Genomic DNA, 16,235 nt, shown 5'->3' with positions numbered 1-16,235 from the left:
TTATAGATGATCGTAAGACATTCTAGATGATGGTAAGACATTCTAGATGATGGTAAGACATTATAGATGATGGTAAGACATTAAAGATGATGGTGAGGCATTATAGATGATGGTAAGACATTAAAGATGATGGTAAGACATTATAGATGATGGTAAGACATTAAAGATGATGGTAAGACATTGAAAGATGACGGTAAGACATTATAGATGACGTTAAGACATTAAAGATGACGGTAAAACATTATAGATGATGGTAAGACATTAAAGATGATGGTAAGACATTATAGATGATGGTAAGACATTATAGATGACGGTCAGACATTATAGATGATGGTAAGACATTAAAGATGATGGTAAGACATTAAAGATGATGGTAAGACATTATAGATGATGGTACGACATTATAGATGACGGTAAGACATTATAGATGATGGTAAGACATTATAGATGATGGTAAGACATTAAAGATGACGATAAGACGTTATAGATGACGGTAAGACATTATAGATGATGGTAAGACATTAAAGATGACGGTATGACATTATAGATGACGGTAAGACGTTATAGATGACGGTAAGACATTATAGATGACGGTAAGACATTATAGATGACGGTAAGACATTATAGATGACGGTAAGACATTATAGATGACGGTAAGACATTAAAGATGACAGTAAGACATTATAGATGATGGTAAGACATTATAGATGACGGTAAGACATAGATGATGTATTACATCACATTTCCATTGTTTGATTTAAATCTTCACCTATTTCAAGTACATTGTCAGAAATAGGTATGGTCAATGTAACAAATCAACAACTTTGTAACTGTAAATGTATTGTTGAAGTGTTTCCTAACCAAACTACATTTGTTCTGTCTCTAGTGGTGGAACCGGCCTCTAACCTTCAGGTGCTTGAGATCTCCTCTAAGTCCATGAGGGTGACGTGGGATCCCTCTCTGGGGGAGATCACAGGCTACAAGCTGACCCTGATGCCCATGATGGCTGGGATGAAGCGCCAGGTGGTATACGTGGGGCCCACCCAGACCTCCGTCAACGTCCGGGACCTGTCCCCAGAGACTGAGTACGAGATCAGCCTGTTCGCCCTGAAGGGTCTGACACCCAGTGATGCTGTTCTGGCCATGGAGAAGACTCAGCCTGTCAAGGTGTCATTGGGTGAGATAACGCTCTGTAACAGCATATCAGTGATCCACTCACTCTCTCACATACTAACTCACTGAAAGTTTACTTAGTTGCTATGTAAAATAACAACCTATTTCATAATGTAGACCATATAGAGATGACATCTAATGTATTTTCCACCCCAGAATGTTCTCTTGGAGTGGACGTACAAGCTGACGTGGTCCTGCTGGTCGATGGTTCCTACAGTATCGGATTACAAAACTTTGCCAAAGTCAGAGCTTTCCTGGAGGTCCTGGTCAACTCCTTCAACGTCGGGCTTGACAAGATCCGGCTCAGCTTGGTCCAGTACAGCAGGGACCCCCACACTGAGTTCGCCCTGAACACCTATAATGACATTGCTTCAGTGGTCAAGGCTGTCCGGACGTTCCCTTACCGCGGAGGCTCCACCAACACGGGCAAGGCCATGAACTACGTCAGGGAGAAGATCTTTATCTCCACCCGAGGCGCTCGAACCAGCGTCCCACGTGTCATGGTCCTCATCACAGACGGCAAGTCCTCGGACTCCTTCAAGGACGCGGCCACCAACCTAAGGAATATAGATGTGGAGATCTTTGCTGTGGGAGTGAAGGACGCTGTAAGGTCAGAGCTGGAAGCCATTGCTAACGCCCCAGCAGCGACCCACGTATACACTGTGGAGGACTTTGATGCTTTCCAGAGGATCTCCAAGGAGCTCACCCAGTCCATCTGCCTGAGGATCGAACAAGAGCTCCTAAACATCAAGAAGAGGAGTGAGTAGCCATTTAACATTTCCATGGTAATAGAACAATGCTGAGACTCAGAATGTTCACTTTACAATGTATGTCAAACGAAAACCAATGATTGTAAAGTTAAACAAACCATGCACAATGACTACTTTTAACAATTTCCACTGAAAATTGTGCAAAAACACATTTACTTGAAGATCACTGCAGATGCAAAGTTTGGTAGCAGAATGACAGCACAAACAGCACAAACAGCACAAACTGTAATTATGTTACCAAACTTAGCATCAGCCGTGTTCTTCAAGTAAACGTGTTTTTGTAACATTTTCAGTGGACATTGTTAATAGTAGTCCTTGTGCATAGAGTTGTATGGTTTGTTTAAGAATCATTTGTTTGACATACATTTTAAAGTGGAAATTCTGAGTCTCAGTATTAAATGCCCATACCCTTATAACAAAGGGCTGGGGGTTTTCCTTCTCTGGTCATGTGGTCAACAAAAACTCCTAGCCCTACTCATTACACATACCCCTGTTTGAAGTTTAGCATGCTTACTCTGGGCTGTACTGTACCTGTAACTATAGCTACATAACCAGACATGCGGGTTACTTTAGTGGCAGCCGCTAAGTGACCTCGAACTCTGTATAGTCCATTGTAATCAGTTATTTGTGCTGCCGTAAAGCAGGTCAGAACTGTGCTACTGCAATAGTGATATCATAATGTAACTACATCTCCACTACACAAAAGGCTGAGTAATAATCTGAATCTATTATTACCCTTGCCTTGGTCTGTTTCTTTCTCCCCAGCTGGCTTCTGGTCAGGCAAACACAAGCGAGGTATTCATTGTCAGGGTTCTCCCCAGGAGTTTTTAACAAGGTGGTGCTGCTGAGAACACCTGCCATTTCCTGCAAACTAGAGCAAATAAATACTCAATTAGGGTGTGGTGCCTTGCCTTAAATGATAACAAATAAAAATATATAGTTTTTTTTTTTTTTTTACATTGTGGTGCAGCCAGTCAGCGTAGTGCCCTTCTTGCATTTTTTGGGGAGAACCCTGATTGTTTTATCTCTCTGGGCATGCTGCCTTCAAAATATCACAAAACCACATGCCTGCTTCTCAGGGGAGCTCGTTGAACCATTTGTTATCGTTTACTGTTTTTAAACACTATAGCAACTGACTGGAGACCCTCTGTTATTCTGACCTAAATGTCCTTCCAATTCAAAGGCCACCCGTCTCTGAAAGTCAACAGGACTTTAGACAGTTTTCAACACCACAGTAGCAGGACATCAGTTTATCTGCTACACTTATTATCAGTAATGATCCCCCTTTTCCAAGAACACAAAACAATTAGCCATTGGCAATGTCCTGGGGTTTTAATATGAATTTGTTGTAATCTTGTCGGCTTAATGCATAATGCTAGCATTCAGTATGAGGAGTGTTTCCTATGACCAAGACACTCATGGAAGATAAATGGTCAAATATGGATCTGTGAATGGTGTTGAATGAGTTCAACTCATTGGTTCCATTCCAGCTTTTCTGAATGAATAAGATGGACACCTCTGCGTAGCATTATCAAAAGCCCTAACGATTACATTTCCTGTGAGGACAAAACACAAGCCAGTCACTTAATTGTGTTTTATCCCTCTCGTCAGGTCTGATTGCACCCAGGGACCTGGAGTTCTCTGAGGTGACATCCAGAAGCTTCCGTGTCACCTGGACAACCGATTCCACCAACGTCATGTCCTACTTGGTGCGTTTCCGTAAGGCAGAGGACATCACTGGGGACTACATCTCCCTGGCTGTGCCAGCCGACACCACCAGCGCCATCCTGCCACACCTCACCCCCTTCACCACCTACGAGGTCAACGTGTTCGCCCAGTATGACAAAGGAGACAGTTTCCCTCTGTCAGGGGAGGAGACCACTTTGGAAGGTAAGGGGTTAAAAGCATACACTTTCAGGGGTTTCACAGCATAATCAAGTGAAGAGATACAGTACACTCTTAGAAAAAAAGGTGCTATTTAAAACCTCAAATATTTATTCTGCTGTACCCATAAGCGAAACCTTTGAAGAACTCTCGTTGGTTCAATTTCAGAACCCTTTTGGTTTCAAGTAAAACCCCTTTGGCTCCCATGTAGAATCCAAAAGGGTTCTACCTGGAACAAAAAAGGTTTTTTTACCTGGAACCAAAAAGGGTTATCCTATGGGGACAGCCAAAAAACCCTTTTGGAACCCTTTTTTTCTAAGAGTATATATGTTATAGTGCTTTTGCTGTTTCTCACAAGTTTATGTTTCTCACAAGTTCAATAGTTTACACAGAAGGCTGGGTGTGGAGTCTTTGTCCTTACAAATTATATTGACAAGCCACTGCTAAACAAAACCTAAACATTCTTCTTTCTAGAACGAGGGACAGTGCAGGGCTTGAGTGTGTCTGAGGAGACCACGGACAGTTTCCGGGTGTCGTGGCTGGCGGCGCCAGGGCCCGTGGTGAGGTACCGGCTGTCCTACATCCCCATGACAGGGGGAGGAGAGGTTCTGGAGGCCCAGACCAACGGACCTGACACCAGTATCGTGCTCCAGGAGCTGTTCCCAATCACCACCTACCATGTGTCTGTGTCTGCAGAGTACACCTCCGGCCTGGGAGACGAGATGCAGGTTGACGGAACCACCAAGGAAGGTCAGTCAGTTAACCAGCGTGGCTGCTAACATTTCAATTCCTTACCTATAGCTAATGCAGTTTATACTGTACATACATGTTTGTCCTTTCCCTCTCAGTCCGTGGTTCTCCCCGTGATCTCCGTGTCTTCAACGAGACCATGTCTAGCATGAAGGTGTCATGGAGGGCCGCTCCTGGGAATGTCCTCCAGTACCGCGTGGCCTTCAAACCAGCCGACGGCACCGGGGAGAGGAAGGAGATAGCTGTGAAAGGAGACACCACCGTGGCTCTGCTGAAGAATCTCCAGCCTGCTACTGAATATGAGCTGTTTGTCAGCGCCCGCTACACCTCTGGGCTGGGAGACCCACTCCTGGGTACAGGCACCACCCTAGAAGGTACAACTCTTATGTTTGTTATAACTGTCTGCTCTTTGGCTGCTTTGAAGGGGTTGTGTTTCAGAGAGAGAGAGGGAGATAGATAGAGAGAGGGAGGGAGGGAGGGAGGGAGGGAGGGAGGGAGGGAGGGAGGGAGGGAGGGAGGGAGGGAGGGAGGGAGGGGTGGGAGAGAGAGAGAGAGAGAGGGAGGGAGGGAGGGAGGGAGGGAGGGAGGGAGGGGTGGGGGAGAGAGAGAGAGAGAGAGAGAGAGAGAGGCATGGTGTATGTGGCATGGCATGGTGTAGGATGTCAGCCTAGAAAATCATACTGCCCTAGAAATCCTTCCCAGATATCTCAGGATACCTCTTCTCTGACTGAGTGTTAAGGGAAACTCTGTAAGTGCTGGAATATTGAACTTTATGTAATTCCTGTGACACAGACACACTGTAGGTTAGCTCTGCTTTATTGCCCATGAAGCAGGGAGAGCTGGAAATGGGGGTACTTTCGTAAACCTAAAACACTCCTGAGTACAGCCAACACATGCCATGCTAGACTAGCTCATGCAGTTTTACACACTCTAGGGACCTATGGGTTATTTGAGATTATTTTATGTGACATATTCAATATCACTTTAAAGGAAAATACCACCCAAAATCTTTTGTTATTCGTTTCATTAGTCCGATACAGTCCCAAAATGTTTTGCATGTCGGCAAAATATATATTTTTGTGGTATTTTCATTCAATGATTTTGTAAACCATTTGGAATAGCAATGCTGCTGATCAGAGACGGCTTACTCTGCTAACTGGGATCCTCAACCATAGACCTTGATGCATACTTAAGCCTATGTCTTCAAGAATGTTAGCCAAAATGTACCAAATCCATTGTAGACTACACCCCTCTTTCTAACACTGATGGATAGTGTTAGAAGGTTGTTCAGGACTGACATGCAGTGAGTTAGTGTGTGGGACATCTATTAGTGATATAGGTGTTTCAGTAGGCAACCATTCAGGCCAGAGCAGCAGGAGGTTATGGTCTGGGTCACGCTGGTCTGGCTGCTTGGGAGCCCAACAATAACAAAGACCACTCTATCCCACACGCCAGAACAGACACATCCCCCACAATCCGTTCTGCTCATGGCAGCCCAATCATAGGTCTCTGGACAGCTTTATGACATTAGTAGAGTTCTGTCCCGGAACGTCTTTGATCAGGGTGGTCTAGAAGAGAAAGCTCTGAGGATGGGAGGCCCAACTAGAAGGATGAGAGGGGAGGGGAGGGCCAACTAAGGGGACTGGGGTCTGGGAAGGGGAGAACCAACTAGGAGGACTGGGTTCTGGGGGGTGGAGACACAACTAGGAGGACTGGGGTCTGAGGAGCGGAGACCCAACTAGGAGGACTGGGGTCTGGGGAGTGGAGAACCAACTAGGAGGAGTGGGTTCTGGGGAGGGGAGAACCAACTAGGAGGACTGGGGTCTGGGGAGTGGAGAACCAACTAGGAGGAGTGGGTTCTGGGGAGGGGAGAACCAACTAGGAGGACTGGGTTCTGGGGAGTGGAGACACACCTAGGAGGACTGGGTTTAAGGGAGTGGAGACACAACTAGGAGGACTGGGTTCTGGGGAGGCGATAACCAACTAGGAGGACTGGGTTCTGGGGAGGGGAGAACCAACTAGGAGGACTGGGTTCTGGGGAGTGGAGACACAACTAGGAGGACTGGGGTCTGGGGAGTGGAGACACAACTAGAGGAGGACTGGGTTCTGGGGAGTGGAGACACAACTAGGAGGACTGGGGTCTGGGGAGTGGAGACACAACTACAGGAGGAGTGGGGTCTGGGGAGTGGAGACACATCTAGGAGGACTGGGGTCTGGGGAGGGGAAGTCCACCTAAGAGGACTGGGGTCTGGGGAGTGGAGACACAACTAGGAGGACTGGGGTCTGGGGAGTGGAGACACAACTAGGAGGACTGGGGTCTGGGGAGTGGAGACACAACTAGAGGAGGAGTGGGGTCTGGGGGAGTGGAGACACAACTAGGAGGAGGAGTGGGGTCTGGGGAGTGGAGACACAACTAGGAGGACTGGGGTCTGGGGAGTGGAGACACATCTAGGAGGACTGGGTTCTGGGGAGGGAAGTCCACCTAAGAGGACTGGGGTCTGGGGAGTGGAGACACAACTAGGAGGACTGGGGTCTGGGGAGTGGAGACACAACTAGGAGGACTGGGGTCTGGGGAGTGGAGACACAACTAGAGGAGGAGTGGGGTCTGGGGGAGTGGAGACACAACTAGGAGGAGGAGTGGGGTCTGGGGAGTGGAGACACAACTAGGAGGACTGGGGTCTGGGGAGGGGAGGACCAACTAGGGCTGAGGTCAAGCAGACAGGAGGCTGTATGTGCTTTGCTTTAGTTAGGTTTGGGGGTCAGCAGTATGCATGTAGAGAGGAATATTGTTCCAGCCCTTTCCCTTGAAAGGGGCAATCTGCAGTTGCTACATCAATTTTTTGACATATACTGTACATTTATGATATGCACCCATTGATTCTAAGCTCATGAGCTTAGTTCAACTATCACACCCCATCAGAACCCAAAATATAAACTGTATAGCCTCAAAACATGATTATAACTATGATTTTGATATCATGGATTGTCAGTCCTCGCATCTATGGTCCTTGCATCTATGAATTGGAGAGTTTTTACATTTTGCCAGACCCATCCCTGAGCTTTTTAACAAAACAGTGCACTTTGTAATTGTTTCAACTGCTGATTCCTGCTTTAAAGTGGAAGATGCCAAATGGTTTCAGTTTGAGCCCCCGAACACAGCAAAGATTAGTCATTCACCATAACCAAAGAGTGGAGTCATTGTCTCTTGATGTTGCCTCCTACCTAAATGTCACTTATGACAACATTAATAGTAGACCACATGGCTTCTGCATCAGGGAATATCAGAGGCCTTATCCCACTCTGGAGAACAATGGAGAGGTGTCCGCTATGGAGTAGTATGTAGCTATTTTCAGTTCATAAGCGGAATGCTTCAGATTCATTCTTTCTTCATGGTAGAATGGCGCCGGAGGGAATGGCAGCCATTTTACGGGCTCCTGACCAATTGTACTGTTTTGTGTATTTTTTTTTGCGCTGATCGTTCCTTTTTTTGTACGTAATGTTTCCGCCATCGTTTCCTATAACCGAAAAGAGCTTCTGGACATCGGAAACAGCTATCACTAACGAGGATTTCTACTTCAATGAGTCGGAAGCGAAATACATTGATTTTGCTGGACTAGGCCCTAATCCCTGACTCTTGTCGGGATTGCAATATAGAGGCCGGCGCGCTTGCACTCCGATGAGATTACGGCGATGAATGAATAAATCGCCTCTATCCTCTGTTCTATTGGTGAATGTGCAAACGCTGGAAAATAAACTGGACAAGCTCCATTCGAGACTATCCTATCAATGCAACATTAAGAACTGTAATATACAATTGCTTTTTGGCATCATGGCTGAACTAGGACAATATAAATTAACAATATAAATCTAGCTGTTTTTTCTACGCATCGGCAGGACAGAAAGGCAGAGAACGGTAAGATCAGGGGTGGTGTGTGTCTCTTTATTAACAACAGCTGTAGCGTGATCTGTAATATTAAGGAAGTCTCAAGGTTCTGATCGCCTGAGTTAGAACACCTCATGATAAGCAGTAGACCACACTATTTACCAAGAGAGTTTTCATCTATATTTTGTGTTTATTTATTTATATAACTGTTTATTTACCACCACAAACTGATGCTGGCACTAAGACCTCTCTCAATGAGCTGTATAGAACAAGAAAATTCTCAAAATTCTCATCCGCTTCTAGTGGCCAGTGATTTTAATGCAGGAAAACTGTTTGTTTTTTTACCGTATTTATAAAAAGCTAAAAAAAAAGGATAAAAATATTTACTCCACACGTAAAGGCGCATTCAAAGCTCTCCCCCGCCCGCCAGTGACGCACTCAATACGGTTTTGGTCCAATGAAGCAGATGCTAAGCTACAGGACTGTTTCGCTAGCACAGACTGGAATTTGTTACGGGATTCCTCCGATGGCATTGAGGAGTTTCCTACATCAGTCACCGGCTTGATGAATAAGTAAATCGACAACGTTGTCCACACAGCGACCATGCATACATATCCCAACCAGATGCCATGGATTACAGGCAACATCCGCACTGAGCTAAAGGCTAGAGCTGCCACTTTCAGGGAGCAAGACACTAATCTGGACACATATAAGAAATCCCGCTACGTGCTCGGACGAACCATCAAACAGGCAAAGTGTCAGTACAGGACTAAGATCGAATCCTACTACACCGGCTCTGACTCTCGTCAGATGTGGCAGGGATTGCAAATTATCACGAATTACAAAGGGATACCCTGCCGAGAGCTGCCCAGTGATGCGAGCCTACTAGACAAGCTAAATGCCTTCTTTGATTGCTTCGAGGCAAGCAATGCTGAACCATCCGTGAGAGCACCAGCTGTTCCGGACGACTTTATTATCATGCTCTCCATAGCCGATGTGAGTAAGACCTTTAAACAGGTTGACATTAACAAGGCTACAGGGCCAGACAAATTACCAGGATGCGTACTCAGAGCATGCGATAACCAGCTGATAAGTGTCTTCACTGACATTTTCAACCTCTTGCTGACCCAGTCTGTAATACATACATGTTTCAAGAAAACCACCATAGTATCTGTGCCTAAGAACGCCAAGGTTACCTGTCTAAATGACTACCGCCCCCGTAGCACTCACATCTGTAGCTATGAAATGCTTTGAAAAGCTGGTCATGGCTCACATCAACACCATCATCCCAGAAACCCTGGACCCACTCCAATTCGCATACCGCCCTAACATATCCACAGATTATGCAATCTCAATTGCACTCCATACTGTCCTTTCCCACCTGGACAAAAGGAGCACCTAAGTAAGAATGCTGTTAATTGACTACAGCTCATCGTTTAACACCATAGTGTCCTCCAAGCTCATCACTAAGCTAAGTATCCTGGGACTGAACACCTCCCTCTGCAACTGGATCTTGGACTTCCTGACCCTCAACACTGGAGCCATTAGGGGTGCGTGCTAAGTCTCCTCCTGTACTCCCTGTTTACCCACGACTGCGTGGCCGCGCACAACTCCAACACCATCATTAAGTTTGCCGACAGTGGTAGTCCTAATCACAGACTAGGATGAGACAGCCTATAGGGAAGAGGTCAGAGACATGGCAGTGTGGTGCAAGGACAAAAAACTGTCCCTCAACGTGGGCAAGATAAAGGAGCTAATCGTGGTCATCAGGAGATGGAGGGCCAAACACCCCCCATTCACATTGATGTGCTGTAGTGGAGTGGGTCGGGAGCTTCAAGTTACTCAGTGTCCACATCACTAAGGATCACTACCTATCATGGTCCAAACACACCAGCACAGACGTTAATAGGGCACGACAACTCCTCTTCCCCTCAGGAGGCTGAAAAGATTTGGCATGGGCCCTCAGATCCTCAAAAAGTTCAACAGCTTCACCATTGAGAGCATCTTGACTGACTGCATCATCGCTTGATATGGCAACTGCTCGGCATCAAAGTGCAAGGCTCTATAGTGCGTATGGCCCAGTACATCACTGGGGCAAAACTCCCTGCCATCCAGGACCTCTATACCAGGCAGTGTCAGAGAAAGTCTCCTAAAAATTGTCAAAGACTCCAGCCACCCAAGTCATAGTCCGTTCCTTCTGCATACCGCACAGCAAGCAGTATCCGAGCGCCACGTCTGACACCAAAAGGCACCTGAACAGCTAATACCCCCAAGCCATAAGACTGTTGAATAGTTCATCAAATGGCTAGCCAGACTTTTTACATTGACCCCTTTATTATTTATTTATTACATTGACTCCCTGGCACTGGCTCTATTCAGACCCACTAGACTCTACTCACACTACACACACACACACACAAACACACACACACACACACACACCACACACACACACACACACACACACACACACACACACACTTCACATATGCTGTTGTTACTCTGTTAATCATATATCCTGATTGCCTAGTCAATTTTACCCCTAACCACAACCACATGTACATACAGTATTACCTCAATTACCTAGTACCCCTGCACATTGACTCAGTACTGGTACTCCTTATATATAGCCTCGTTATTGTGTTAATATTTCCTTTTTTTTTTAGCAAATTTGTGTCTTATTTTTTTAACTCTGACTGTTGGGAATGGGCTTGTAAATAAGCATTTCACTGTATCCTACTTGTTGTATTCGGCGCATATTTTAATTTGACTCTTTTGCCTGGGGCTCCCTTCTCTTTGACAATCAAGCTGACCTCCTTTGTCCGTATCTGGACCTCCAGCCAGAGCATGGTCAGAAGTCAGATGCTCAGTTTCCATGACATGGTCAGAAGTCAGATGCTCAGTTTCCATGACATGGTCAGATTTGCTGACTCATCAGACCTGGCGTCCCACCGGAGTAGAACCTTTGTCTGGGCTCCTTTCTGTGCTCCATGACAAAGCATGGGTCTGGTTACAGCAGCACAGCTTGACGTCAGGACAACAGGCCAACACTGATCTCATTGTTTACGGTGCCACTGGCTTCCAGGTACCCACTGTGTGAGGTAACCTAACTGGCTATTGGAGACAATAGTGTGCCCTGTGGCAGCCAGTGGCCAATCAATCTTGTATGTTCAGCCAACCACATCCTGATTCCTGACCACTAAAGATTGGCTTCATTAACAAATTCAGAGAAAGGGGGGCTGAGTTAAATGTCTGGGATTCATATTTTAAATGTGATCCTTATATGTATTAAAGCAGGAAGTCTTTCCCAACATGTGTTAAGTGTTACTTAGCAGCTACTTCAAAGCTGTGAGCAGTTGAGTGCTGACTGGTTCCTCCAGCAGAGAACTGGCTGTCTGTCCACCTCCTCCCAGTCCAGGGAGAGGCCAAAGAGCATGGAGAGAGAAAGACCAGAGATAACCCACGCCACTGACACCAAGCCATACTTCTACTTCTATTTTGGGTCATGGGACAAAAATATGTTTTCGATAAAACTCTAAAGGTGCAGTTTGGTGTACATATCGTTACACTATACAAATCACAAACTGCTGTCATGCAGGTATAGCTAGCTAGGTCGTGTGCAAGTGGCTGTAGACAATCATATGCAATGTTTGCAAGGTTCATTTTGAGTGAATGTTTGTTCGTGGGCATAAGAGCTGAGCTTTTCAGTAGTAAGCATTTGATGGGCCACAGAGTGTGGCGTGAAACCAGGTTAATTCAAAACGGTTTGCTTTGATTTCCTTTCATGACGATCCCTTTGGAAACTGGGCTCCTGGCTGGGTAGTGCTTTGCCAGGCTCAGTGACTTAGCGGAGCCAGGAGACACTGTTTTTCCTCCTGACTGAAGGTCCTTTGAGGCGAAAGGGCAGAGCAGGGCAGAGCCCCTTGCATGCAGGTGAACCATGTGTCTTCATCATGGTCTGGCCCTACACAGAGCCTAGGTGGACCAGGCTCCAGGGCAGTTAAATGAGGGAAGTGTAAATAGAAGTGCAGTGAGTTTGATGGATTCTCTTTGCCATCTGGAGAGTGCCCTTGCTATCGAGCATCCTTGGGGCGTCCCTACCCCATTGGAAGTTGACATTTAAAATGGTTAAGGTAAGGGTTAAGGTTAAGGTTAGGTAAGGGCCATGGTTAAAGTTAGACTAACGGTAGGGTTTAGGGTAGGGATGTCACAAGAGCGGTTCTCAAATGAGACTTGGCTAAACTGTTTATCTGTAAATTGAAGTCTCCATTTCCAGTGGTGTTTCTTCTTTGACTGTGGGCTCAATAATAAGCATAGCCTGAATGCTGTTTGTTAGACAAGAACTCATGTACTGTATGAATGCAGTAAATGCATGCTGTTAAGTTACATTGATAAGAGCGATGTTTGTGTCCATATGTGAGCTGATAGGGTGAGCTTTTTATGAAGGCTCAGCCTCATAGCAGGCAGCACACACAGTGTACTTTTCCTGGCGTCTGACTCATCCTCTTGACACATATTGATATATATCCACATATCCAATTCGAGCCCAAACCAACACGGCTTTTGGCCGACGATTTGAAGGTTAGCTACATCAACAAACATGCCTTGGTTACAGGAAGCCCCTGGCTGGTCTACTCCTATACATCACTTAGTGAAGTATACAGATTAGACTCTGTGTCTCAGTGATCTAGACCCATTATGTTTGTCAGATGTGTTTCCTTATTTTTCTTTTTCGAGATTTAGGGGATTATGCCGACAACCGTATTTGCCAGTGTGATGATTAAAATGTGTAATAGCTCATCCTTTGTTAATGGCTCCTTCTTCAATGCTTCTTCAATGCTTTTCGTCATTGCACAGAGGCTGGGAGAGATTGTCCATTTACAAATCTAAGTTTTGCTTACATTGTTGGTTTCAAATGCATGTTTTGCTAATTCCAACTGAGCTTACTTCAAAATGGAGGCAGCTAGCTGTGTCCGTCTGTATTCCATGTGTTGCATGTATGTGCTTCAGCGTTTGGCCCCTGTGAATGTGCTGTGCTCAGAGTACTGATGAAAAGTGGGTCATTGTCTGCAGAAGTCATTATCGTGTGATCCGGTCCCTCTTGTGCAGCAGCACAACCGGGAAAGTCAGTGGTCTCTCTCCTCAGCGCTTGGCAGCAGCTCGCTGCTCCCTGGATGGAGGGGACTTGGCATCTAGAGGGGCCACAGAATATTATCCTTGACAGGCCCTCCAAAATCTGGAATTCTCCATTCATTTCCTTGTTGAATTCATTACTCCTCATATTTGGATCAGCTCTCTCTCTCTCTCTCTCTCTCTCTCTCTCTCTCTCTCTCTCTCTCTCTCTCTCTCTCTCTCTCTCTCTCTCTCTCTCTCTCTCTCTCTCTCTCTCTCTCTCTCTCTCTCTCTCTCTCTCTCTCTCTCTCTCTCTCTCTCTCTCTCTCTCTCTCTCTCTCTCTCTCTCTCTGCATCTGCAATTGTAACAAACACACTTTAACGGATCAAGTTTATTCTGTTTCGATGGAAAATGAAAGTGCTGTGAGCAAGACACTGAGCTGAGCGCTGGAATCCAGTGATTGGTTTTGCAGAGCTTTTTCCGATCCCTCTGATTATGAACAAAGTAAATCACTTGTTTCAAAAAGACCTTGAGGGGTTAAACGGAGACAGATAAATCGTTGGTGGTTTATCACTATACCAGCGAATTCCTCCTGCTCACTAGAATACACTCGCCCACACTATCTGCATCCAGAGTGAGACAAACTGCCATATCAACTAGCAGACCTAACACAAACTGTTTTGGTCCATTTGATACAGACTCTGTACTAACACTGGTATGTGAGATGTTTCCCAGCTTCCTCTGTCCTTTTTCCCCTCACAGTCTTTGGCTCCCCTAAAGACCTGGTTACCAAAGATGTCACGGAAACCAGCTTCGCTGTCTCCTGGACGGCAGCGCTTGGTAATGTGCGCTCCTACTGGTTGAAGTGGAAGTCGTTGTACACGGAGGAGACAGGGGAGAAGTCAGTCCCTGGAGATGTAACGGCCACAGTGCTGGACGGGCTCACTCCAGAGACGCGCTACCAGGTCTCTGTCTACGCAACCTACGACAGGAGAGAGGGGGAGCCGCTCGTGGGTGCTGAGACCACAGATGGTAAGTCACTTCTCCTCCCTAATGTTTCCACCATACTCAGACTTACTGTGGAACCCTCTCTCTCTGTCTCTCTGAGTCTGTTTCTCTCATTCAATCTCTCTCTCGCTCTCTTTCTCTTTCACTCATCCTCTCTGTCTGCCTGAGAAGATTTTCGTCCACAGTTTACCACAGAGCTGAAAAAAATATATAGATGTAGGATATAAAAATACCCCATGACCTCAGAAAATCTATCTATATAACTGGAACGAGCCTATATAAAGCACCTGGAACGAATAGGAGATCCAGAGTGGGTCATATTTGTCTGATGATATTAAAGAGTGTGTCAAGATGGTTTGAGCCCTTGAAGAGATTGGATTTGGGAACAGACCTTATTTTCGTAAATACACCATGAGCGTCAAGCTTTCATAGTCTTTATAATCCAGGAGTAGATAAAAAAGGTAAAAAAGAAATGAAACAACTTCAGTCCTGTCACCCTGACTGTTGAAAGCAGTGACCCAGGCTTTAGAGTTATGCAGGAAACTTCAGCCCCATTCTTGGGCGCATGATGTGGAAAAAGTGAGATACGGTGACATTTCCGGCTCATTCTCTGAGCTTGGAGATAACGTCAATGCTGCTGGCATTCACCTGATCCATCTGAACAGCCAACGATATGCTTTTGTAATCAGGGTGACGTGTGTGACTGCGTGCGTTGGTGCATGCTTGTGCAAGCATGTGCACGTGTATGTTATGTACGTATATGGCCATGACGCAATGCGCCACACCTGCCCCCAGTTATCAGGGGAGATTGTGGATTGGGATAGACACAGGAGTAGACAGTGCTTCCCCTCTCCTCACAATACAGCGACCCACTGAAATGAGAAAAGCACATTGACGGAAACTCGCCCCGATTGGGGAATTCATCCGCTGGTTAGCGAGACAAAATGTGCTAATGGAAAATGTGTCTCTCCATCGTTTTGTTTATTGATTCTGGAAAGCAGGACAGGTGCAATTTACACCGAAAACAACCTTGAGGCACCTCCGGAGGCTCGTATGGTTTATATCTATGATCACTAGCCCTGCGGGTTCCTCCACCAGAACCACCAGCCCTCTCTCTGTCTCTCTCTCTCTGTCTCCGCTAACAGGACAGGTCCATTTGGATCAAACCACGCAGTGAAAACTTGGACAGGCTGCTTTTTTCCGTCCATAAAACTCCTCTCTCTGAAGTCTAGCTGTCTGAATATTTTCCTGAGCTCGTTTAGGGGTTTTGGCAATTCACACTTGTCCTTCCTGCACCAAAAACACACTGGGGTCATAGTATGGAAAGATAAAACACACAGTGGGTACAACCCACCACCTCAACACAATCTAGTAAAGCAGAGTCTGGTCAGTGTATGGTTTGACTGGAAAATAAAACTATGTTTGGATGGATTTGTGTTCACAAGCATATGGAAACTGAACAGATATCGCCGTGAAAACCTTGGAGGTATCCAACCGTGTCAATGTTTAGATTGCCCAGAAGAAGCCATGGCTTCGTACCATTTTGAAATGTAGGCAGCAATTTGGCATGCCTTCCAATTCTACTTTCTGCTCTAACTCGCAGCATGATACCAAAATCAATCCATCAATCATTCATTTTCTTTCATTTGTGCTA

General features: G+C 45.9%; 1 protein-coding gene across 3 annotated transcripts in view; it reads left to right on the top strand.

Annotated features, from left to right (window-relative positions):
- The window catches only part of LOC110498058 (collagen alpha-1(XII) chain), an 88,501-nt gene that overhangs the window by 9,569 nt on the left and 62,697 nt on the right, over positions 1–16,235 (top strand). For 2 of the 3 annotated variants that reach the window (XM_036954993.1, XM_036954994.1), the window contains exons 10-15: positions 887–1,177; positions 1,330–1,932; positions 3,555–3,833; positions 4,302–4,577; positions 4,676–4,951; positions 14,336–14,605. The exons of the other annotated variant lie outside the window; for it this stretch is intronic. In XM_036954993.1, the coding sequence (XP_036810888.1) occupies positions 887–1,177; positions 1,330–1,932; positions 3,555–3,833; positions 4,302–4,577; positions 4,676–4,951; positions 14,336–14,605 (1,995 nt within the window). The remainder of the gene's footprint in view (positions 1–886; positions 1,178–1,329; positions 1,933–3,554; positions 3,834–4,301; positions 4,578–4,675; positions 4,952–14,335; positions 14,606–16,235) is intronic. 3 annotated transcript variants of the gene reach the window in all.

Source organism: Oncorhynchus mykiss, chromosome 19 (assembly GCF_013265735.2).
Source record: "Oncorhynchus mykiss isolate Arlee chromosome 19, USDA_OmykA_1.1, whole genome shotgun sequence".
In the NCBI taxonomy this organism is placed as follows: Eukaryota; Metazoa; Chordata; class Actinopteri; order Salmoniformes; family Salmonidae; genus Oncorhynchus; species Oncorhynchus mykiss.
Note: the sequence above shows the minus strand (reverse complement) of the source record. Positions and strands in the feature narration are given on the sequence as shown.